The sequence below is a fragment of the Mus musculus genome, chromosome 10, assembly GCF_000001635.26.
Source record: "Mus musculus strain C57BL/6J chromosome 10, GRCm38.p6 C57BL/6J".
Lineage (NCBI taxonomy): Eukaryota > Metazoa > Chordata > Mammalia > Rodentia > Muridae > Mus > Mus musculus.
The window spans coordinates 59,134,557-59,158,364 of record NC_000076.6 but is presented as its reverse complement, the minus strand read 5'-3'; the positions used below and the strand labels follow the sequence as shown (position 1 = coordinate 59,158,364).

The window sequence follows — 23,808 nt, the reverse complement described above, 5'->3', positions numbered from 1 at the left end:
TTGTTTGTTTGTTTGTTTGTAGGGATTTTTTGTTGTTGTGTTGGTTTGGTTTGATTTTTTGGTAGTTTTGGTTTGTTTCTGGGTGTAGCAAACCATCACCATCAGTAGCCTGAAAGAACTGGAGCTGATCTGGAGCTCCCGCATGGAGTTCAGTGTCAGCCGGGCGGTGCTCTGGGAGCCTGGGAAGAAGCCCTTCCTTGCCTTTGCAGCCTCCAGAGGCTCCTGCATTCCTTGACCTTTGTTCTCTCCCTGTATCCTTAGAGGCAGCTAAGTGAGTTACATCATGGCACAAATCTCACCTTTCTCTCTTCCTTCCCCTCTCAAAACCCTTTCATGTCTGGACACTTGTTCCATGTTCCTTATCAACCCCAAGTCTTCATGGCCCTATAATGTAATGAGTTCTGGAGTTTTTAGGGGGACTTTGTTCTACCTTTCCCCAGTAATTCAACTCCTCTAGGACATCAAAAGAATATTTCCTTTCCAGGACCTGTTTAAGTGTGTGTGTGTGTACTATGTGTACAGTGACCATTAAGTGATGCTGGTATAAACAATCCATATATGGTTCATACAATGGAAAATAATACAGACAAAACATGGATGGATCCTCTTAGCTTTATGATGAATCAAGCCAGACACAAAAGGTCCATGGTGGGTGATGCCATTTATGTAATTTACTGATGGGAACTAATTCTTTGTCAGTCTCATATGTGTATATAATAAAACTCTGGTCATACTCATCCCCCACCTTATCTTCCTACCTGTACAACCCACCTCTCTCCCACCACGTCTCCATTTTAACTTTCATGTCTCTTGTTTTTGTTTTTGACACAATGGGTTTAAGGGAACTACACCCTTAAAGAAAACTAACCCTCACTAGAAACAATCAATAGGTAATTAGCTTCCATTTTTCTTCCCCCTTCCAAACCGACCCAGATTATTCCTTCTCCTTCAAATTCATGGCTTCTCTTTTCACTGTTATTGCATGCATATATGCATATGTACATACATGAATACATACATACATACATACATACATATTCATAAATGTAACCTGATCAGTCTATGTACTATTGCTTGTATGTATGTTTTCGTAGCTGACTATTTGGTGTTAGACGAGCAGTTGGTGTGCTCTTCCTGGGGAAGACTGCCTCACGTACTCCCAGCTCTCCTCAGCTGCCTACAGCTCTTCGTTGTAGGTGGAGACCTCCTGGACTCTCTCCTTGCCCATTGGTGTCGTCCTTGTTCAACTCAGGTTTGGACAGTCATATTGGTGAGACGTTGTGGGTGTGGCTTCTGATATTGCTAGGAGACATAACCTCACAGCAAACAGCCCGTTCCTCTGGGTGTTAATTTCTGAGCCCTCGTCCACAGAGTTCCCGGAGCTTTAGATGCAGGGGTGTTTTATAAATGCATCTGGGGACTGTGGCTCCACAGGTATGCATTTTGATTGGTTGTGGTTTTCTGTAGTGGCCTCCATCTGCTTCAGGAAGACGTTTCATTGATGAGGGGTGAGGACTGTATATATCCTTGGGTATAAGGACAGATGTTTATAGGTTGTTGTCAAGGATTATGATTAAGATTCTTCTCCAGTAGCCATAACCTGGCCAACACTGAGTAGTTAGCTAGGTGTCCAGTACCAGGCATGGTTTCCATGCCATGTCTGCTGCCATGCTCGCTACCATGATGATAATGGACTCAGCCTCTAAACCCTAAGCCAGCCCCTAATTCAGTGCTTTCCTTTATAAAAGTTGCTTTGGTCATGGTGTCTCTTCACAGCAATAGAGCAGTGACTAAGACAGTCAACGTGCTAGTGTAATGGGGGAGATTTGACAAGGCTCCACCCCTGGATGAGGAGCTATGGGCAGGCAGTGCTGGTGAGAGAGGAAGAATACGGTTTTTCCCCCAGGGATAAGCCTTCTCTGATAGGCTCTCCAGTCATGCGTGGTCAGTCCTAAGCACATAGATACCTAGCAATAATACATGATAAGCTTGGAGGGTGGGGGGCACACAGGAGTTGGAGGGGGAAGGCTGAGGGGAGGAAATGATGTGTATTCATACAGTACTCACATGTGAATTTTTCAAAAACATAAACGTTTAAAGAGAAATAATCAAAAAGCTCATCAGCACTCATGTAGGTTTCCTCCCGAGGTGGGGCAGTTCCGAGTATGTGAGCCAGTGAGTGTATCTGCCACATAGATACATTCATCCACACATACAGCATCATCACACCACTCGGTGCAGAAAAGACCTTTGACATGCACTCATGATGAAAGTCCTGGAGAATCTAGGATTCAGAAGACATATCTACATTGAAAAGGCTGTGCAGAAAAGTTCCACAGCCACCACCATGAACAACCAAAAACCTTGAAACATTTGAATTAGAATAAGGTAAAAAGACCAGTTCTTAGATATTGACTTATTTAGTGATTTACTTAAAACACTGCCCACATTGCCTATCTGCCAAGCGTGACTCCACTTGTTGCCTAGAATAGAGTAACTGGAAACACCTGAAACAATGGGCTGTTGCCCCTGACACCCACTGTTACCACCTATACAACTTAACTGCTATATATGCTTCTGTAAATCTGCTTGCTTGCCTGCCCCACCTCGTGGCTTTAGAGTATAAAATGGGAATAAAAACCAGACCTAACATCAGAACCTTTCAGGAGCATCCTGGCTACCAGCGACATTTCCTCTCTTCCTTTCTCATTGCTGTTGCAGTGCTTATTCCAGAAAGATTTTTGCAACACATTCCCACTAAATAGAAAAAGACAAAGATGACCTTTTTTTTCCCACTGCTCTTCAATATGGTGCCTGAAATCTTAACACAATCGGACAAAAGAAGATTCATGGAATACAAATGGGAAAGGAAGAAGTCAAAGTGTCTTTATTTGTTGATGATTTTATTTTAAACATAAAAGACCCTAAAAGTTGAATTGGGAAATGCCCACAGCTGATAAACATTTTGAGAAACATGGCAGGGTTCAAAATTAACACACAAAACCCATGTATGTACATGGCAAATACACTAAGAAAGGAACCAGAGAAACAGTCCTATTCACAATAGCCTTAAATACATAAAACTCCCTAGAATAGGCCTATCTAGGAAGTGAGATGCTACAAAATAAAGTCACAGGGAAGCGCTTCTAACTAGGGAGTATAACCAGCGATTGGCAATGGGACTTGGTGGAGATAAAGGAGATACAGTGTCTGGTAAGGAGACGGCTTACAGAACGGGAGAAAACATTCACTGTGTATTCATCTGATTAATATGTCAACTAGACAACTCAAAAAACTAAATGTCAGACTTAAAAACAACCCAATCAGAAATGGGGTCTGGAACTGAACAGAGTTCACAGAGAAATATTAATGCTGATAAACACTTTGTTCAGCATCCTTAGCCATGCGGAAAATGCACATTTAAACTACTTTGCTACATTCCATCTCATCCCATTCAGAATGGCTATTATTGAAAACTGTAATTCCAGGCTGGGTGAGGTGGTACATGCCTTTAATCCCAGTACTCAGGAGGCAGAGGCAAGAGGATCTCTGCCTTTGAGGCCAGCCTGGTCTACTACACAGTGAGTTCTAGGACAGTAAGGATTACAAAGAACCTATCTCACCCCCACCCCATCCTCAAATTGTAATGACCACACATCTGGCCATGTTGCAGGAAAAGAGAAACCTTTATGGAAATCAGTGTGAAAGCTAGAAATAAGATTCTCACGTGCCCCAGATATTTCATTTTCTCACATATACCCAAACGATTCTATAGCCTACGGGTGAGATACTTGCTCATCCATGTTTATTGATGCTCTATTTACAATAGTTGGGAAATAAAACCAACCTAGATATCTGTACTGGCCAGTTTTGTGTCAACTTGACACAGCTGGAGTTATCACAGAGAAAGGAGCTTCAATTGAGGAAATGCCTCTGTGAGATACAACTGTTAGGCATTTTCTCAATTAGTGATCAAGGGGGGAAAGGCCCCTTGTGGGTGGGACCATCTCTGGGCTGGTAGTCTTGGTTTTATAAGAGAGCAGGCTGAGCAAGCCAGGGGAAGCAAGCCAGTAATGAACATCCTTCCATGGCCTCTGCATCAGCTCTTGCTTCCTGACCTGCTTGAGTTCCAGTCCTGACTTCCTTGGTGATGAACAGCACTATGGAAATGTAAGCCGAATAAGCCCTTTCCTCCCCAACTTGCTTCTTGGTCATGATGTTTGTGCAGGAATAGAAACCCTGACTAAGACAATATCCATCAACAGATGAATGTATAATAAAAAATGTAGTACATATGTGATGAATTTTGTTTGTTTTTGTTTTTCAAGACAGGATTTCTCTGTGTAACAGCCCTGACTGTCCTGGAACTTGCTCTGTAGACCAGGCTGGCCTCAAACTAACAGAGATCTGCCTGCCTCTGCCTCCCAAGTGCTGCAATCAAAGGCACGTGCCACCATGCCCAGTTTTCAATGAAATTTTATTCAGATATGAAGAAAGATGAAATTATGAAATTGACAGATATCTTAGTCTGTGTTCTGTTACTATGAAGAAACATCATGACCAATGCCCTCTTATAAAGCATTTAATTGGGGCCTTGTTTATGGTTTCAGAGGTTTAGGCCATTATTATGGTGTGAAGCATGGCAGCAGGCAAGTGCTAGAGCAGTAGGTAAGAGCTACATCCTGATCAGTAGGCAGAGATGGGGGGGAGGGGGAGAGAGAGAGAGAGAGAGAGAGAAGGGAGCGGGGAAGGAGGGAGGGAGGGAGGGAAGGAGGGAGGGAGACTAATTGTTATGGGCTTTTGAAACCTCAAAGCCCACCCCTAGTGACACACTTCTTCCAACAAGGCCATGCCCCCTAATCCTTCTAATCCTTTCAAACAGTTCCATTTCTTAGTGACCATGCATTCAAATATATGAGCCTGTGGAGACCATTTTCTTTCAAATTACCACAGCAGATAAATGGATAAAACTGAAAAACAAAACAAAAACCAAACCAACCAACCAACCACCACCACCACCAACAAAGCCCCAAACTATACTGAGGCCACCAAATACCCCGTGCTTTTCTTATTTGCACCTTGGCTTTGATTCTTTGGTTGTATAGGAAACTGGACAGGGGCCCTTGAGGAGGATGTATTAAGGGAAAGGAATTAGTGCACAAGGCATACAAAATGTACTGAAAGGGAAGAGTGTGGTGAAAAGGTCCAAGATGAGAGAGTGAGGCTATAGGAGAGGTGAGAGGGAAGGAGGGAGAAGGGAGGGGGAGGGAAAAGGGAGGCCTAACCAAGAAGAAGGATCTGTGAAAAGAAAAACAGGTGTAAGTCCACTATTTTATAAAGATACTAAAATGTAAGTTTAAAAATAGATAACCTGTGTGACTGAATAAGGCTCATTCCAGAACTTAACTGTTCAGTAAACAAAAACCCCACTGCTGGGTATGGGGTTCCTCCTTAGCAACTCAACAACAGGTCAGAGGGGTCCCCAGAACAACACAAGCTACTGACATTCTTTGTGGTCGCTTATCAGAATAGGTGATAAAATCCTATCGAACACACCCTGCTTACAAGATAAGGAGAGAGCAAAAGGGAAAGCTAATGATTGCTTAACTCCCTTGGCAGCTGGCACAGCGACTCCTGACGGTGTGCAGGATGGCCTCAGGGAGGAGGCTCTCTGATCTGACGCTGCAAGCAGAACAGAACAGGGATGTGAGCAGGGGCAATGGCAATGGCAATGGCCTGTATTGTATTGGGATTTCCTTAGACCCCCTTTGAACAACAACTCAAAAGGTTTCTTATGCCTGCCACTGGGGGCATACCTTACATAGTTTGATGCAAACATCGGGTTTCTCTTATCTTCTGGGGACTAGACAGGCTTTTGCATGGGGTCAGAAGGGCAGCAGCAGTTGGCACTCACATACCCAAACTATCTTGCCAATAGCCCTGGTCTGTGTTTTGTAGTGTATTTTTCTGAGTCCAAAGCAGAAACTCCATACTTAACAGTTTGGGCACATAAACATAATAATGCCATAGGAACAGCTATCCTAGCTTGTAGGGATTCCTATAGAATTATATAAGACCAGATCTGGCTGGATATAAGTTTTAGAAAAATCTCAGAACTCTGAGACCACTGGAGGAGACAGTAGCTGGGCTTGTTGCCTTGCCAAAGGGACTTGAGAATATGTTCAGCTTAAGGTTCTCTCTATCCCCAGCTCCGGGTCAAGAGAGCTCTGATGCAAGGTTAAAGACTTGCTGAAGACAGGAAATCTATAGGCCTGAAGGCTGTTGCTTTCAGATGGGCCTCTAGGTGTGCCAGGATTGCTCATTGGCATGTATCAAGGCATCCTAACCCCCAAGGCTACCATATGCTCTGGGGCCTCAGTTCACTGTGCTGGATAATAAGATTATGAAGACGAGGGAGAGGGAGCCCAGAATGTGGCCGTGGTGAGGGCTTGGTCTGCTAATGACTCCAGTTCTCCTGCAGTTGGCCATTTCATGTGTTGCTCCAGGCTTTCCCTGGAATAGAGTGAGCACAGGCTCACTCCAGGAGACCTCTCTCTTTTCTCTCCCATGATGCAGTTTCTGTTTCAGACTCAAAATCATATCGCAAAACATAGGCAAGTGTTACTGGAAAGGAATTTTGTATTTTAGTACCAGGAGGGAGAAGGCTATGTGTGTAAATGCACATATGTCCAAGCATATGTGTGCTGTGTTACAGGTAGGATATGTCTGTGAGAGTGTGCTTGCACTTTGCGTGTGCTACAGGTAGGATGTATGTGTTTGCCATGCCCAGTGTGATGGATCACGAATAACTGGGGCTCGGATGCAGACTTTTGTAGGACACTAAGATGGGAAAGTAATACTGGAAGGATGCCCTAGGGAAGTGTGAGCCAGGTACCTGCGTTACTGCACAAGTGAGAGAGCCCTGTGGACTACTGCAGACTTCTCTCCCCGCTGGGATCAGGAGCCCCAGGCAAACCCTTTACATGGAGGTAGGCCTGAGGGATGTAAGGTGGGGCAGCCAAAAGTTGCCTTCATGGTTAAGGAGCAAGTGGGGGAAGGGCCTGGATCTTGTGAGGAGGTGTGGCTCTCTTCTGGGTAGAGGGACTTTTAAGTTATGCTTCTCCTAGAGCAAGAGCCTGCTTGCCAAGCTCCACCTCTTTATCCCCCAGCTTCTGGTGTGAGCCGGTTTCATAGGGGTCCCTGAGTTAGCCTGAGCAGTGACTCTCCAGAGTATCTAGTGTGGCGGTGGAGACGGTGGGAGATAAGGCTGGTCCTCGGAGAAGAGGGCAAAGGAAGCTCTGGAGTTGCCCTGGGCACTCCTGGCTCCTCTAAAGAACAGGGATAAGCCTGGAACTGAGGAGCCCGGGGCTGGTGGAAGGGCTTGGGTGAGTGCTAGAAGCTATGTCTTGGCTTCTGGGAAAGGATCATGGGAGGATTTTATCAGCAAGAGCAGTTCGGATGCAAAAGTGCTGAAGCCATACACGGGGGAAGAGCAATGAGTAGGGGCAGGGGCCTGTGGCTACATCAGATAGAGGAGAAAGGAGTCTGAGCTCTCAGGCCAGGTCCAAGGAAAGAATTTCTAAAACAATAGCTGGTTGCCCTTGGGCTGGGACAGGTAAGAGAATGTAGGGTCACCCCTCTGCAGCCAGTTCAGATGTCAGATGGATGCCCCAGAGCTACTTAGAACTATACCGGAAATTTATTACTGTGTTGGATGTAGTTCCTGTCTGCTCAGGACACCAGTTGGTACCAAGGTCAGGTTCTGCCCTCAGAAGGAGAGAGGCCACTATAGTAGAACAGCAGGGTCGGACATCAATGGCCCCTGTAATCTTCCTCTTTGTCAGGGCCAACGTGACCATACTCTGGCTCCAGAACTGCAGCTTTGTAGCCTGGGAAAGGGATTTAAGGACTTGGACCTTGTCTGGTCTTTGCCATGAAGCCTTGCCAGCCAGGAAGGCAGCTCTGAGATGAACCTGGCCTCATGTCTGGTGGTATGGCGTGTATGGGGACAGTCCCAGGAAAGTCAGGGCTGGTAGCCAGGCTCGGCTCCTCCTGCTGGCCTGAGACTGAAAGGAGCATAGGAGTCTGCACTAGTGTGCTAACAGGTGGTGGGGCTGGGGTGGAAGACTCCGCCAGCACACCAAGCTCTTGTCTTTTGTGGATGGGCGCTATCTGAGCCCCTAAGAGACCCCTTTCTTGCTCATCACGAAGACTTTTAGGACTCTCCACCTCTCTCCTTGTCCTCTCAACACTTTTAGCAAGGACACAGTTGCCACGTGCCAGGCATCTGAAGCACTTCCTTTTGGCATCCCATTCATAGTATCTACTCCCTATGCTGCCAACAGAGGGAGCTCTAATACCCTAAGATGCTGATACACCGCCTGAGAACCTTATTTAATTATTCGGTTTTTAAATTTCCAACTCTACCTCCTCCTATGTTTCTTACTTTTTCTAAAATTTATGGCCTCTTATTTTTAATTACTACTGTTAGACACACGTATTCATAAACACAGCCTATTGAGGTCGATTACTGTTGCGTACATGTAATTAGGACTAGCTAGCCTCTTGGGGCTGGATAACCTATTTGGGATTTGTCCCTGAAGAAGCCCCGTTCTCTTTCCAGCAACATTACTTGCCAGTAGCTCTTCACCTAGGGATGATTGCTGTTGCTGTCTTTCAGGAACTGTTCAGATAGCCATGCTGCTGAGATTTGCTGAGTACCACTTCCCTGTCATACATAGAAGACACCTTTGAGCAGATGTCCTGGTCCTCTAATTCTTGCAATCTGTCTGCACTCTCTTCCTCGACATTCCCTGGACCTTTAGGTGTTGTAGTTGCATTGTAGACGTAACAGCTGGGGCTGTACTCCACAAGGCCAGTTCTTCTCTGTATTTTGACTGGTTAGAGCTTTCTGTAATGTGCTCTGCTACAAAGGAAGTTTCTTTGATGAGGGGTGGTCTGTAAGTATTAGGAACCATTTTGAGATTGCAGTGAGACATTATACTGGCTTAGGGAAGTAGCAGTATCAGGCTCTCATCTAAGATCTGTGGCCTCAGCAGCCACGGGTAATAGACTAGGTTTACAATACCTGGTGTGCATTGTCTTCTATTAAGTGGGCCATAAATCCCATTAGATGGCTGTTGGTTACCCTCAAACTACAAGTGCCACTATTGTTCCCTTGGGTATGTCTTACTATGAGGTACATAGCTCATAGGATTTACATCTTTTGGGATAGCTAGAGTCATTTTTTAAAATAAGTTTTTCTTTATTTTTGAGATTTTTATATGTGTGTATTTTATCAAACTTTGGGCCACAGCCTGTGCCCCATGTCAGGTCCAGCCACCTGTCCTCAAAAAGCCATTAAAAAGAGGCAAATTAATAGTGGAAAGCAGGAAAAGGAGAACTATTCAACATTGGAGAGATGGCAGAAAGACTGGACAACTCTTTATGGCTGTTTTCCTGGTCCTGAAGGGAGATCAGAGTTTGAGGGCTATACGCCCCAGAGTCTCTAGGATATCTTATATCTTCCAGGCTAGTCATATATACAGGAAAATATGGTCATATCTTCCCCCGTTTACTCTCACCTTCTCCCTCCAGGCCCCTTAACATATTTCCTCCCAACTTCGATACTCCCCCCCTTTTATTCTTGCTAGTTCAGTAAGCTTGATAGAATTGCCTGTATGTGCATGAGGGTGGGGCAGTCCTCTGGTGCATGGGCAGTCTACTAGTGGAAAAATTCTCAACAACGACAACAATAACAACAACGACAACAACAACACCCTCTCTTCCTGAGCAACTGCCAGATACAATAGGTCTCTATTAAGTGGTAGAGCATAGAAATCACTACCCACAGCGGGTTCAATCTTCATACATCAATTAACAATGAAGAGACTTCCCAACAGACAAGCCCTCAGGCCACCTGATACAGATAACTCCTCATTCAGACCTTTTTTATTTTAAAAATTTTTTGACATAATTTCCTCTCTCCAAATCCTCCCATATACTGCTCCTTGATCTCTTTTCAAATTCATGGCCCCTGTTCATTTAGTCCTTGTTACATATTGCTAACTATGTAAATACCACCTGCTCGGCCTGTATAACGTTACTTGAATGCATATGCTTTCAGAGCTGACCACTTGGTCTTGGATAGATGTGTTCTTCCCTGGGGAAGAGTCACTTCCAGCCAAATGCCTCTAGAGTGTGTCAAGGTGACAGTTAAAATTAGCCAGTCCGGTATAGGATCATGTCATAAAAGAATAAGGGTGAATCTGATGTTTTCCTTTCTTCCTTGTGTTCCTTTTATTCCTTTCTCTTAATTAATTGCTCTTCAAGTACTATATTAAGTAATCAAAGAGAATGAATACAATTGTCTTGCTTGTATTTCTAGAGGAAATGCTTTCCCAGTCTTTTGCTATTTAGTATCATGATGGCTAGAGAGAGGTCTGTCACATGAAGCCTTGTATTTTTTTTCCTTTCTATTCTTAGTTTCTTTAGGTCTTTCATCATAATAAATGGAATGCTGAATTTTGTCAAAGATCTTTTTAGTGCCTATTAACAATGTTATGTTATTGCTGTCTTTGAGCTGACTTATATGACATATTTAGTAATTCCCATATATTGAACTGTTCTTGCCTACCTGGAATGGAAGCCAGTTGATTGTAGTGTCTGATTTATCAACTCATTGGTGAATTTGGCACATACTTAGAAATTTGCATCAGTGGTCATTAGGGAAATTGGGCTTCCACTTTCTCACGTAGTTTTATCTTTCTCTGGCTTTGGTATCCAGATAATACTGGTTTTGTAGAATGTGTTTGATTCTGTAGGTAATTCCAATTAAACTCATTGTTTCACCAAGGCAGACAGAAGAAATATTTTCTTTGTTCAGGCCATCTCTGCTAATAAATAGAAATAAACTCTTCCTGCACCCAGATGGGGGCATGAGTTTGAGAGGAGCAGTTGCTCCTGCTATGGAATATGGTAAGATTCATGCAAATTGAAGTTAAGTCATTTGAGAGTGGAGCATCTGTGGAGCCGTATCAGTGTGATCTCGGGGTCTGTGATAGTTGTCAGCTTGTCCACATCTGGAATCAACTAAACGCATGCATCTGGGCACACCTGTAAAGGACTTCCTTCAGTGAATCATTTGAGGTCGGAAGACTCACCCAAAATCTGGGCCACGCGTACAAGAAAATTGGAGAAGGCGCTTTTGCTTTCAGCCTGTTTGCCCTCACTCTTGCTGGTAAAGTTCATCACCCCATTGCTGAGCCCTTCACTGATGCTAGGACCTGCTTCTTCAGGATTCAATGTAGACACTGAAGACCAGAGGCTCTCTCAGAATCCTGTGGGATTCCAGCTAAAGGTTGGAACTGTTGAGACATCCAGTCTTATGGACTGAACAATTACTGGATTCTTGGTCTTTCTGTTGGACTATTAGACCACAGTCTGTAAGCCATATATATATATATATATACACCCAATAATATATAATATATAATACATCTAATATATAATTATATATAATAATATATAACAACATATATAACATAATATATATGATTTATAACAATGTAATATATATCACTATATCTCTATATTTGTATATCTAGACCTGCTCCTTTAGATAGCCCTAGCTAATCCAGAGTTCTTCCCTTTTTGTATGGAATAGTATACTGTGGAAACAGAGGCATTGCTCCTGTTGTGGGTGATGAGGTATCCTATTGATTGGGCTCTATGTCAAGGTGAAATGTCTGTGGAGGGAATCTCCAGGACTGCTTCCTACTGTGTAGAATGGCACACTTCCTGATGAATAGGGCCCACCATATTAGTACACAGATACCTCTCAAATGGCTGATGGAGCAGAGACTGTACTGCAGCCTCTGAAAGTGGCATACATGGAGAGCCCTGTATGGAATGTGAAACAGAACCATCCGCGCTGCCATGGGTGATGAGACATGCAACGGAGGCTGATCTGTCTTCCCAGAAAGGACATCCCTATGTCAGCAAGAAATTATAACAAGAAAAAGAATGTGCACTCGTCTCTGAGGAGGGTGCATGCTACCATGTCCTTTCTTACAGTGGGACATGTGTAAGCCATAGAGTACAAGTTAGATCTCCATTAAATGACCCCTCCTGGGATCAGGACACTCAGAGCCCGTTCAAAGAATGAGATAGTGAGGATTGAGAACAGGAGGTGGAAGTAGAATGGGAGAGCCTGAGAAGGGTCGGTGTTTAATGTCCCGTACACTGCATTGGATTCTGTGCTCACCTGAGAGAGAGAAAAGGAAGTTAACTCATCAGGGGCCTCAGGACAGTAAGTCATGGTCTTTGTGAGGTGGGGAGTCCTTGACAGAGGTGATTGAGTTAGATCAGTGTATTAAAAAGTTTATGGGGCTGGTGAGATGGCTCAGTGGTTAAGAGTGCCGACTACTCTTCTGAAAGTCCTGAGTTCAAATCCCAGCAACCACATGGTGGCTCACAACCATCCGTAACAAGATCTAACGCCCTCTTCCGGAGTGTCTGAAGACAGCTACAGTGTACTCACATATAATAAATAAATAAATCTTTAAAAAAAATAAAATAAAATAATAAGTTTATAAGGCGCTAAAGCAATTATTCAGAGGGGAAGGAGGAAAGGGAAAAGTGGACAAGGGAGCCCAACAGAAAACAAGACAGGATTTGGGTTGAGTTGGAGTTCCTAGGGGAAAAGATAACTCGAGGCCAAATGTGCTACGTGGAGTGCTTTATAGCTGGAGCCCAGGAGTGCTTGAAAGGTAATGCCCAAACATGGCCCCCCACGGGGATGGTTAAGTACAGCTGATCTGCATTGTGTCCACAGTTCTGGAGGAACTGCCCTAGTTGGTTCCTTTTAGGGGTTAGTATTCAAGACAGGCTTTCTCTGTGTATGTAGGTAGCCCTGGCTGTCCTGGAACTAGCTCTGTAGACCTGGCTGGCCTCGAACTCACAGCTCTACCTACCATTTCCTTTTTAATTAAAAAGTTTAATTTGTGTGTGTGTGTGTGTGTGTGTGTGTGTGTTTGTGTGTCTATACGGGGGTACTCTTCGAGGCCAGAGGAGGCCGTGAAATCTACAAGAGACTTTGACGTAGGATGCTGAGCCGTTGGATCGGGAGGTGCCCCCTGCCCCCACCCCTGCACAGTCTCATTTCCACTGCTCAGAATTAGATGTATTGCTGAAGACACCACATCCTCTGAGCAAAGGAGACTGACTGGAGTCATTGCTCTGCTACTAAGTTGCACTCGCCCTCACTGCTGGTTAGCTTCTGTGGTGGTGATGGTGCGATGCAGCTGCTGAAGGAGGATTGTTGCCCATAGTCCTACTAAGCTGTGGACATTCCATATTAATGCTTTCATCATGAAATGTGCCCACTGGTGTAGAGCATAATTATTATGGGTACAACCAGTCATTTCTCGGTTGTACTTAAGACCCACTCCACAGGAAGAAACCTATAGGCCAGTATTTAAACAAATAGACAAAAAGTGTTTAAACAAGTAAAATGTAAATAATAAAAGACAACCGACTAGTGAGGTTATGTCTCTGCTGAGGTTGTTGCTTGACTGAATTCCAACGATGTACCCATTAAAATGCCTTCTAAACATTTGTTTTTATACCTATAAGTTATTATTGCCATCAATCTTGATCAGGAAAACTTCTTTTGGCAGTTTCTTTGGTGACACATAACTGGTCACGGTGCTGAAAGTAAGTGCCGATTGCTGTGGTCTCTGGTAGCTCAGAAGTTGTTGCTAAGTGGAAGATATCATCCTGCATCTGTAACACTCCAACTAAGGCTCAGAGAACACTGTAGAAAGGGAGAAGAAAGATAGCTGGGTGGTGGTGGCTCACACCTTTAGTCCCAATGCTGGGGAGGCAGAGGCAGGTGAATCTCTGAGTTCGAGGCTAGCCTGGCCTACAGAGTGAGTTCCAGGACAGCCAGAGCTACACAGAGAAAGTCTGTCTTGACAAACAAACAAACAAATGCTATGTACGGAATGTAAGGAGGGAAGAATCTTGTGGTGTTCTGGTCTCTAGGCATGAAATGGAATCACCATCTTAACAAAATGGAAGCTGTGATTATTTGTATGCAATCCCTACATGACTGGGATCACTCATATTTCTGTGTGGAATGGGACTGGGAGAAAATCATACAAGAAAAATGGGCACTCAAGGCCCACAACGCCCTTCCCTCCCTAAGAATGTAAGGTTAACAGTTGCTGGGCAGGAAAGGCTTCTGAGGTGGGGTAGCCGCACATTAGTTGCCTGTGCTACACACCCAATTTCTCCTAAATGCACCTTTAAATAGCTCCATTTAAACTCACTGTTTTACTAGGATAGACATGGGCAGAATCATTTTTTGGCTCATCATTGCTCCCTGTCTGGGGTGAATAAAAATAGACTTCCCAAGAAGAGTTATATCTCTATATCCTGGAATTTATCTGTTTCCTCAAGATTCTTCAGGCTTTCACAATGTAGTTTTCAAAGTTGTTCTCTTAATGTTCCCCTGGATATAACTGGCATCTGTTGTGATGTCTCCGCTTCAACTCCAGTTTTATTAATTTTAAGTCTCTTCTCTTTTTTATTTGATTAAATTGGCTCAGAGTTTTTCATTTTAAAAGAGACAGCTGTTTGGTTCATTGATTATTCTGTCCTTTTGTCCTTATCTCACTAATATATGAAGTGAGCCATACTCTTTCCATCTGCTGATTTTTGCTTTGGCCCATTTACATCTTTCTAAGACTTTGAGATGCACATTTAAGTATTCCTTTGAGATCTCTGAGTTTGTGACCATCAAAGTTGTAACCTTTTCTCTAAGAGCTGCCTTTGCTGTATCCCAGAGTTTCTGTTGTGTTTTCATTTTTCTTTGATTCTAGAAAACTTTAAATTTCCTCTTGGATTTCCTTAATGATCAGTGATCATCCAGAGTGTACTTTTCGATCCCTATGCATCTGTGTGGTTTCTGAAATTCCTCTTGCTGCTGACTTCTGTCTTCACTGTGACTGGATAAGGGGCAAGGAGTTTACTGTCCATTTATTTAGTTTGTGTTCATTAAGACTCACTTTATCACTTAAATGTTACAAAAATTTCAGAGGAAGTTCTACTGACTTCCAAGAAGGCCATGTGTTTCATAGCCATTGGTAGAAGAGTCTTTGTTGATTTATTGATTAGTTGATTTATCTACTGATAAGTATATGATATTGAACTCATCCAGCATTAAGATATCAGTACCTGCACTTCATTATTTCCAATACTGTTTGTTTCATGAAATTGAATGTTCTGGAAATCAGTGATGTGTGTGTGTGTATATAATTTCAGTGGAATTTTAACTGTGCTAATAATTAGTGGTCTTCTTTATCGCCTCTGGGTAATTTTAGTTTGAAGTTTATTATATACAAAGGGTAGTTGTTCCTGTTTTGTTTTAGCTTCAATTTGTTTGCCTTATTGACAAATATTCTTTGACTCTCAGTTGTGTATGTCTGCCAGTGAGATGTGTTTCTTATAAATAACAGATATTTAAGTCATTTTTCATCAGCTAATATACATTTTCTTATTGCATGTGTATGCTTGGTGTATGCGTGAGGTCAGAGGAAAGCTTTGTGGAGCAAGTTCCTTGTTTTCACCTTTACATGAGTTCCAGGACTCAAACACAGGCTATGACTTCTGCAGCAATTCTTCGACCCACCGAGCCACCCTCTGGTCCACGTCTCCATCTTTTAATTAGAATTATGACTGTTTAAATATAGAGTTTTTACTGAGAATTATTTCTATCATGTTGTTGGTTGCCCTTCTGATTTGTTCTGTTATTGTCTGTTCTTTTCCTTCCACCTTATGTGTATTTGATGCTAGCCGCTTTACTTTTCCTTCCACCTTATGTGTATTTGATGCTAGCCGCTTTACTTTTCCTTCCACCTTATGTGTATTTGATGCTAGCCGCTTTACTTTATGTGTATTTGATGCTAGCCGCTTTACTGAACTAGACGGGGTTCTTTCTTAAGAAATTTATTCTTTCTTGATCTCTCATGATCCTGTTTCCTTTTCTCTTCTGTATAATTTTTCCTGTCTAAAATGGAGATGATTAAACACCATGCTTCAGGGCTGAGAAGATGCCTCTGTTGTGCAAGTGTAAAGGCCTTGTTTGCTTCCCTAGAAACCACATCAAACTGGACACACAGCCAGGCACCCACAACCCTGGGGCTCCCGTGCTGAGAAATGAGGCAAAGACAAGAGAATCCTCAGAAGTTCATGGGCCAGTGGCCTGGCGTATGCCACTGTGTATTACAAGAGATCCGTCTCAAACATGGTGGAAGGCAAGGACCAACACCTAATGTTGTCCTCTGACCTCTACACATGTGCTGTGGCTCATGCATGCTTGTACACACACCCACACACCCACATACCCACACCCACACATACACACACTCGCGCTCACACACATGGATTAAGTAGGATTATATACACACAAAGAAAAGATTTTGAACGTAGAGGCTTCTTGTTTCTTGTTAGGATCCTGCCCCAGTAGAACCATACGCTGGACACATGGTACTTTAAATAAACAGTGAATGTAAGCAGCCCGGCGCACTGCAGACATTGGTTGTCTCCCCTTGTATTACAGGGCTGATGGAGCTTCAGCTTTTTGCGACTGCTTAACAGCACAAGAGAGCGTGAGACTGTGTATTTCTTCCCCGAGAAAAGACATGGATTAAAAACTTGAAGTATGATTTCTACTGAATATTTTGCTCTTTCATGACAATAAGCTGGAAAAACCACAGGGTCAGCCACTGTCATGATAGGGACCACCTGGTAAGTCCCCCTCCACCCACTGGAAGAGCTCATAGGGTCTGAGTGCCCCAGGCCTTTGCTATGCATACTATGGATGCTTCTAGTCAGTCTGGCTCCCTTTCTCAGAAGCGCTCTCAGCTACACTTTGGGTGCTTACAACATTAACTATCTTGTACTACATCTTTGTAGCTTTGCAGAGGACAGTGGCTCTTGTGGTTTATTGCTTTGCTCTGTAGTGCCTCATGTGCTTTTTATGTTTTGAAGTTGAAATGGAGGACTAAGCCATGGAGCCTCGTCTTGGAAAGAAGATGCAGTGTTCACAGATGAGGTACAGCATCTCAGTGCCACTTAGCGCAGGGATGCGGGCTTCCCCTCCCAAAATGTATAGGGACTGAAAGTGTCAACAGACAGCTTCACTCACTGATGGCTAATGAGAAATGTCTCCTCTACTGTTCAAGTGCCTGGACCAACACCTTTCTCCTTGTGAGTGTTCAATCACCAGGCTGCTTGGTTTGGGGAGTGTCCACCCAGAAGCTAAGGGTCTATGCGTGTGGTTTGAGGATGAAATGGCATCGATCCCTAGGGGCTTACTTTATATCTCTGCTTACAAAGATAACTTGCCAGGAAGCACAGCCTACATTCTTCTGGGCCCCTACCTCCTACACCAGGACTTGATTTGTTGTGGTTACATATCTCTTTAATGATGGGATGCACTCTCAGATGATGGGCTGTGTCATTAGATGATTCTTTGCACTGTGTCAGTACCACAGACTTAGATAGTAGATGTCACTCAGTCTGGCATACACTAAATGTATGCATGAACCGCTATCAGCATATACTGTGTAATGCTTAAGTAAACCTTTTCCAGAGAAGAACACACTCTCCAATAAGAAATATAGTAGACACACAAGCTGATGCCAGTCATCTATTGATTGCTTCCCTCCTTTGACGCTTGCGTGTCACCTTCTGGTACCATGAAAGCCAGTCCTCAGTGAGGAGGCTTTCCAATCAGTTCTAGCTCAGGGGCTCTGGGCTCTCTGTGTCTGATGCTGAGAGAGGGAGAAATAGTCTTCTGCAGAGAAGAGCACACCAGTTGGTTATCCAATTCTAAATGGTCATCCCTGAAAACATACATACACGTAACATTCATTATACAGACTGAACAGGTTACATTTATGTACTCAGAAAAAAATATATACACATATATGTACATATACACACATATACATATATACACACAGAGATATGCATACATATGCATATACACATATCCATATATGTACATAACAACAAGTAATGGAAGAAGAGGCTGTGAATCTGAAGGAGCAAGGAGGGGTCTATGGGAAAGTCTGGAGGAAGGAAAGGATAGGGGGAAATGATGTCATTATGTTATAATCTCAAAAACAGAAAAGGAATAGTTAATAAATATTAAGTAAGCAAGCCAGGGAGAGGTGACTGACATACTCCTCCATGGCTCTGCTTCAGTTCCTGCCTCAGTTTCTGCCTTGTGTTGCTGCTCTGCTCTGACTCTCCTCAGTGCAGGACTGAGGCATGGAGGAGCAAAATGAAATAAGCCCTGTGCTCCAGTTGGTTCTGGTCCTGATGTTCATCACAGCATCAGAAAGCGAAGTGGGACTGCAGCTCGGCTGAGAAGCCAGGGAAGGCTTTACTTCAGGAGCACACACTGTCTGTGGCACTCCATGCCAGTGTGGTCTGCTAGTCTGCTCGTCTGCCTGGAGTAGAGCAGATCCACCATTCTGCTGTCTCCGTGTTTACTCTCACCTGTGCTCAAGGAAACAACTCTATGGCTTGAACATCTGAGGGCCAGGGAGAAGAGCAGAGCTGGAGGTTTGCCAGGGTCTGTCCTAGGCAGTTCTGGATGACAAGGACTTGAAAAGGACATGTACTCCTGGCAGGGAACTAGACACTTCTGACTCCTTGCCATGATGGCATCTATAGCTGCTGCTTCTTATCCAACTAGTGGCCGTCCAACGTGTGCTGGGTATAGATCATGGTCAACTTCACTGCTGGCCACAAGTTCTTAGGATCCCTGTGCCCAGTCCTGATAGACACTGAGTCTGTGTCCCCCTGAAGGAGCAGAAGGTGACAAGCGTGAGTGTTGGGGCTGGCTTGGGCTTGCAGGCAGTGCCCTTATGATAGCTTGAATGAGAACACCACCCCGCTTTCTGCTCATATATTTGAACATTTGGTTCCCAGTTGGTGGACTGTTTAGGAGGATGAATTTGTGTGGCCTTGTTGGTGAAGATTTATCATTGGGGATGGGCTCTGAGGTGTCATAAGCCATGCCAGGTCCAGTCTCCCTCGCTCTCTGCCTGCAACTGAGCTCTCAGCTTCTGCTCCAGTCCCATGCCTGCCTGCCTGCCTGCCTGCCTGCCTGCCTGCCTGCCTGCCTGCCTGCCTGCCTGCCTGCCTGCCTGCCTGCCGCCACGCTTCCTACCATAATGATTGGGGATTACCACTCTGAAGCTTTAAGCAAGCTCCCAAGCGTCTCTTGGTCATGGTGTCTCTTCACAGCCATAGACCAGCAACTAAACCAACACCCTCAGTTCAGTGCCCCCCCCCCAGGGCCTGAATCCCAACCTCTCAGGCTCACGCCTACCCCACCTGCATTGGTCCCGTTATTGAGACACACAGCCTCTCCATGTTCATCTTTATTTAAAGACTCAGAAACACAGGCATCAGAGATGGCCACTACTGTCAATTCATCTAAAATCACACACTGACATTGGTGTATAATAAAAACATATGTGGGGTTGGGAGCACACGTGTGCACGTGTCTTTCTGTCTGTCTGTCTCGGTGTGTGTTGTGCAAAGTACAAGGGCTTCCACATCTACTGGGCTGATTTTGGGGTGCTCCGCCTTGTATTTACGCCTCACTATGGACCATCTTGTCTCTCGAGATCCATCAGTCCTCTGGAGGCTAGACTGTCCTGTCTCCTTGCTGACCGTCTATCTGAAGGGCTGAGAACTAAGGAGTGAAACCCACGTGGCCACCAAATACAAGTGTATGAGTAAGGGGCACATGCTGCTGGCCAGGACGGAATGTGAAGGTTCTAGATGAGGTGCTGGCTTCATTTTGGTGCCACAGACGTGTGTCCTCAAGGGAAGATGACCTTAGGAAAGGTACCTCTTTTCTGTCATTGGCTGTGGAAAACATGATTTTTGAAGGCTCAAGGGCTTGGGAGTGTTCAGAATACTCAGACCATGGGGTTCATTGTGTGTCTCAAAAGCCCCACCTGAGAATGAGCCCCAGGGCCCTGCTTCCCTCCCCATGCTGGTCGCAGTGTAAACTTTGCTAGGAGAGGATTCAGCTGATGTTTTCCACGGTACCTTGATGCTTTCCTCTGCTTTCTGTGAGGCTGCTACTTCCTCTATCACGAGGCAGCCAGTGCAAGAAAGGAAGACAGTTCCAAGTGAAGTCTGTTCTGTTGACTCAGAGTTGACCTTGTTTAGAAGGGAAAGGGACTTGCTTCATTGTCTGGGATCTGGAGTTAGCTCTGGTTCCACTGAAAACATGCCTCACCCAGGATGTAGATCTGTGTTACCTCCATGGTGGCAGCACGGAACCATACCTAGATCTTTTGTGCATGGATGGGCAAGTCATTTAGCAGTGACACTGAGTAGATATCATGTGGTTGTCACCGAGCCTGCATACAGGGGTCCCTATGTCTGAGATAGAGCGTCTCTTTGGCTCACAACAGTTTTCTATGTCCAATAAGGGTGCTATCACCTGGGGGAGGGTGAGACCGTCTGGGTGTGATTACATCCATGTGGTAGCCACCCGGCAGTCACAACTAGTTAGTCATATCCCCAGACAGAAACGTTGAGCATAAGTGCTCTTTATTTTATTATGAAAATCAGTGATAGCCTCTGCTACCAAAGACTTGATACAGGGCTGCATGATTTTATAAAAATGTACCCAGAGGCTCACAAATTGCTATTTTTTTTGAGAAATTTTTGAAAAAAAAAAAGTGTTCTTAGAGTGTGACACTCACACCTCCTGATAGCCATCAGGCTAGCCTCCTGGGCAGCAAGCTGTTGTGACAGTGAATATACGTAAGGCCTCAGAGTCAGAGACCAGCCCTCATTCCTTTCCAGCGTCTGCAGGCCCTGTAAGTCTATAGACAAGCATCAGGCTTGTGTTATCACTGTACCTTTGGTCTCTAGCAGATGAGTTTTGCCTGGCCTCAGAGGGCAAGCTATTTATTTTTGAAAAGGAAAAAAAAATCCTTTGCAAGAGAGTGGATCTGAGCTGTTGTAAAAGCTGCATTTTGGTAGAAAGACGTGCTTTCAGAATGCTATTTTTAGTCATTCTCTTTAAAGCAATCAAAGGAAGCTTCTGGGGTCAGTGTGTGTCTGTGTGTGTGTCTGTGTGTCTGTGTGTGTGTATGTGTGAGTGTGTGTGTGTTGTCTATGTATGTGTGTGTGTCTGTGTGTGTGTGTGTGTCTGTGTGAGTGTGTGTGTTGTCTGTGTATATGTGTGTGTGTCTGTCTGTCTGTGTGTGTATATATGTGTATGTGTCTGTCTGTCTGTCTATGTGCATTTTCTGCCACACACAAAGGCAGAACCCACTCCTTCATTTGTTTCCAGTTTTTTAGTCATAGCAATCACTCTCATCTAGATGGAGCTTGTGGGTTAGCTATTTCCAGCCGTTTGGGAAGACGCTCCGACTCCATGCACCCTCTCCACAGACCCTCCCTCTCGCTGCATGGAGCACCAGCCAGCATTGTGATATTACAGATAGGAATTCCTCAATATGCTCCAAACTTCATCTGGGAAATATAGAAAACTTTCCTTTGATGTTACTTCTTTTTTTCCCCCCTTGACACTTACCCAGGTTGGTTTTACAAAAAATCAGCACCAGATGTATGAAAAATATGCAGCGTCTGACCTATTAGAAATATATAAAGTCTAAGAGTTGTACATTAAAAAGGTGTGCCGTAAGAAGGAAGCAGTGTGAAGACAGCGGCGGAGGAACTGGACGGTGCACCTCATTATCCCAGTAGGAGACAAAGACAAGAGGGTTCTGCTCCAGTGCCCCACAGGACCCCACTGGACACCTTGGGAGGCTCACAGCCCTTCTATGAGGCTCCTGAACCATGAATGCCCTGGCGGTGAGGCCTGGTGGTAGGTGACAGAGGTATATAGAGGAATGGTACCCAGGGCAGGCAGGGAAGATGCTCTTCTTGCTGTCAGCCCTAGCACATGGCCCAACTCTATACCCTCCCGGGCTCCCAACCTTACACAATAACGCTTTAGCCGCTGGGTGACAGAGCAGCGCCTTTGTCCATGTGGGTAACATTTTCTGTGCTACTGCTCACTCAGACTCATGGCGTGGTCTTGCAGGACACTCACATGTGCTTCCAGTAGGATGTCACATGAGGATATGGCCTATCTTCACAAACACGCCATGGCCCATGTGTGCTTCCAATAAGGACTTCACGTGAATCATCGGCTTGTTTCTGGCCGGTGCTTTAGAAAGAACCTCGCTCGGACTTTGGTGATAAGGCGGGCATCCTCTGCTCTCTCCAGGACAACAGAAGCTAGCCATGAGCAGTGGTCCTCAGAAGCTCTCCACAAAGCTGCCTGGGAAGAGACCTGTGCGGCCATTCCGCTGCAGTGTCCCCTTGAACCAGCCGTCTTCATGCTTCTTGTGCACGAAGACGATATCACCTTCCTTTAGCTCGATCTCCGCTTCACTCTGTGGAGGGTAGGAGACCACCACACGGTACCTGGGAGGGCAGAAGAAACTGTGTGAGCAGAGGGGTGGGCTTTCCCTCTAATCCCCCGTAGCCCACAGTGAGCTCCCTATCCCCTCCGCCCCTCCAGTAAGTTCTTACAGTGTGCCATTACATTTTATGGTCTGTAAAATTATTTGTAAAATTTCCCAAAGCTCTTTACCTTGTCATCTAACCTCCCTTTGAACAGTTGTTGGTCATGGAGGTATTCAGGGGCCTAGAATAATATAGGCCACTGCCACTGTCACTGTCTGGCATCAGAGCCAGGCCATGGAACTGTAGCTCTAAAGACATCACAGGCTCCAATTGTGGAACATAGGGAAACCAAACTGAAGTAGGTAAGGAAGTTTCTTCCCCATTGGCTAGTCCTCCATATTGCGAGGCGCTGCGCCATGCAGGATGCTGCAGGGAGAATGGTAGTCAACAGCCTGACTCACTACACTACCAACTGGGCAAGCCAAATGTGTCAACTGGTACAGCAGTGGCAAACCTACCAGCCAGTGGCTGGAGAAGTCATGGGTCCTGGTGAGGAAACTACAGTCACTGTTTTGTGAACATGACAGACATGACACATCAATCAAATTGCCTTCTAAATAACTACAGAATTATGATCATTCCCATAGAGTAATCTCTTGTCAGCTTGGGTCCAAGAGACATTCCCTCCAGTGGGCAGTGGTAATTGCAGAGACTTGTACTTGGTCACAGGGCTTAGAATAGGTAACTGTTGAGTGCTTAGCCGTCTATCTTCCTACCTACCTACCTACCTACCTACCTACCTACCTACCTACCTACCTATCTACCTACCTACCTACCTACCTACCTAGAGGACACAGCTGTAGCTTCACACATGTATATCTTGGTCCTCTCTTTCTCTCACTGACATCTTTTCTCTTCCCAAGTCCCTTTCATGTCCTTTCTGTGCATGGCCCACTGAGATTCAATAGAAGTGGACTGTGGCACTCTGGAGCTTGCAGCAGCTAAGATGCCTGCATAGGAGCTGGACCACTGGGTCCATCAGCATCCTGTCGTGCAGTGGGTACCCACAAGGACCCATCTGTTCCTAAGGACTGATAGCCAGTTAGTGGTTGCCGGGACAGGGAGAGATGCTTTCTTCATGGTGTGGTCTCTAGTAAAGTACCAATGCTCCTTCAAATAACCCTTCAGCCACGTCCTTGTAAGCAAGAGGATGAAAGGTATTGGATCACAGAGTATGAAAGTAGAGGGACTAGCTGGGGCGAGCAAGGGGGTCAGTGAGAG

At 44.9% G+C, this 23,808-nt stretch overlaps 2 protein-coding genes across 4 annotated transcripts in view; one reads left to right on the top strand and one right to left on the bottom strand.

Annotated features, from left to right (window-relative positions):
- Septin10 (septin 10) overlaps positions 1-16,741 on the top strand; it is a 79,877-nt gene extending 63,136 nt beyond the window's left edge. For both annotated transcript variants that reach the window (NM_001024910.4, NM_001379063.1), the window contains exon 10: positions 16,625-16,741. In NM_001024910.4, the coding sequence (NP_001020081.2) occupies positions 16,625-16,715 (91 nt within the window). In that variant the 3' untranslated portion in view covers positions 16,716-16,741. The remainder of the gene's footprint in view (positions 1-16,624) is intronic.
- A 2,707-nt stretch (positions 16,742-19,448) lies between these two features.
- Sh3rf3 (SH3 domain containing ring finger 3) overlaps positions 19,449-23,808 on the bottom strand; it is a 327,009-nt gene continuing 322,649 nt past the window's right edge. For both annotated transcript variants that reach the window (NM_172788.3, XM_006513617.3), the window contains exon 10: positions 19,449-22,545. In NM_172788.3, coding sequence (NP_766376.2) covers positions 22,377-22,545 — 169 coding nt within the window. In that variant the 3' untranslated portion in view covers positions 19,449-22,376. The remainder of the gene's footprint in view (positions 22,546-23,808) is intronic.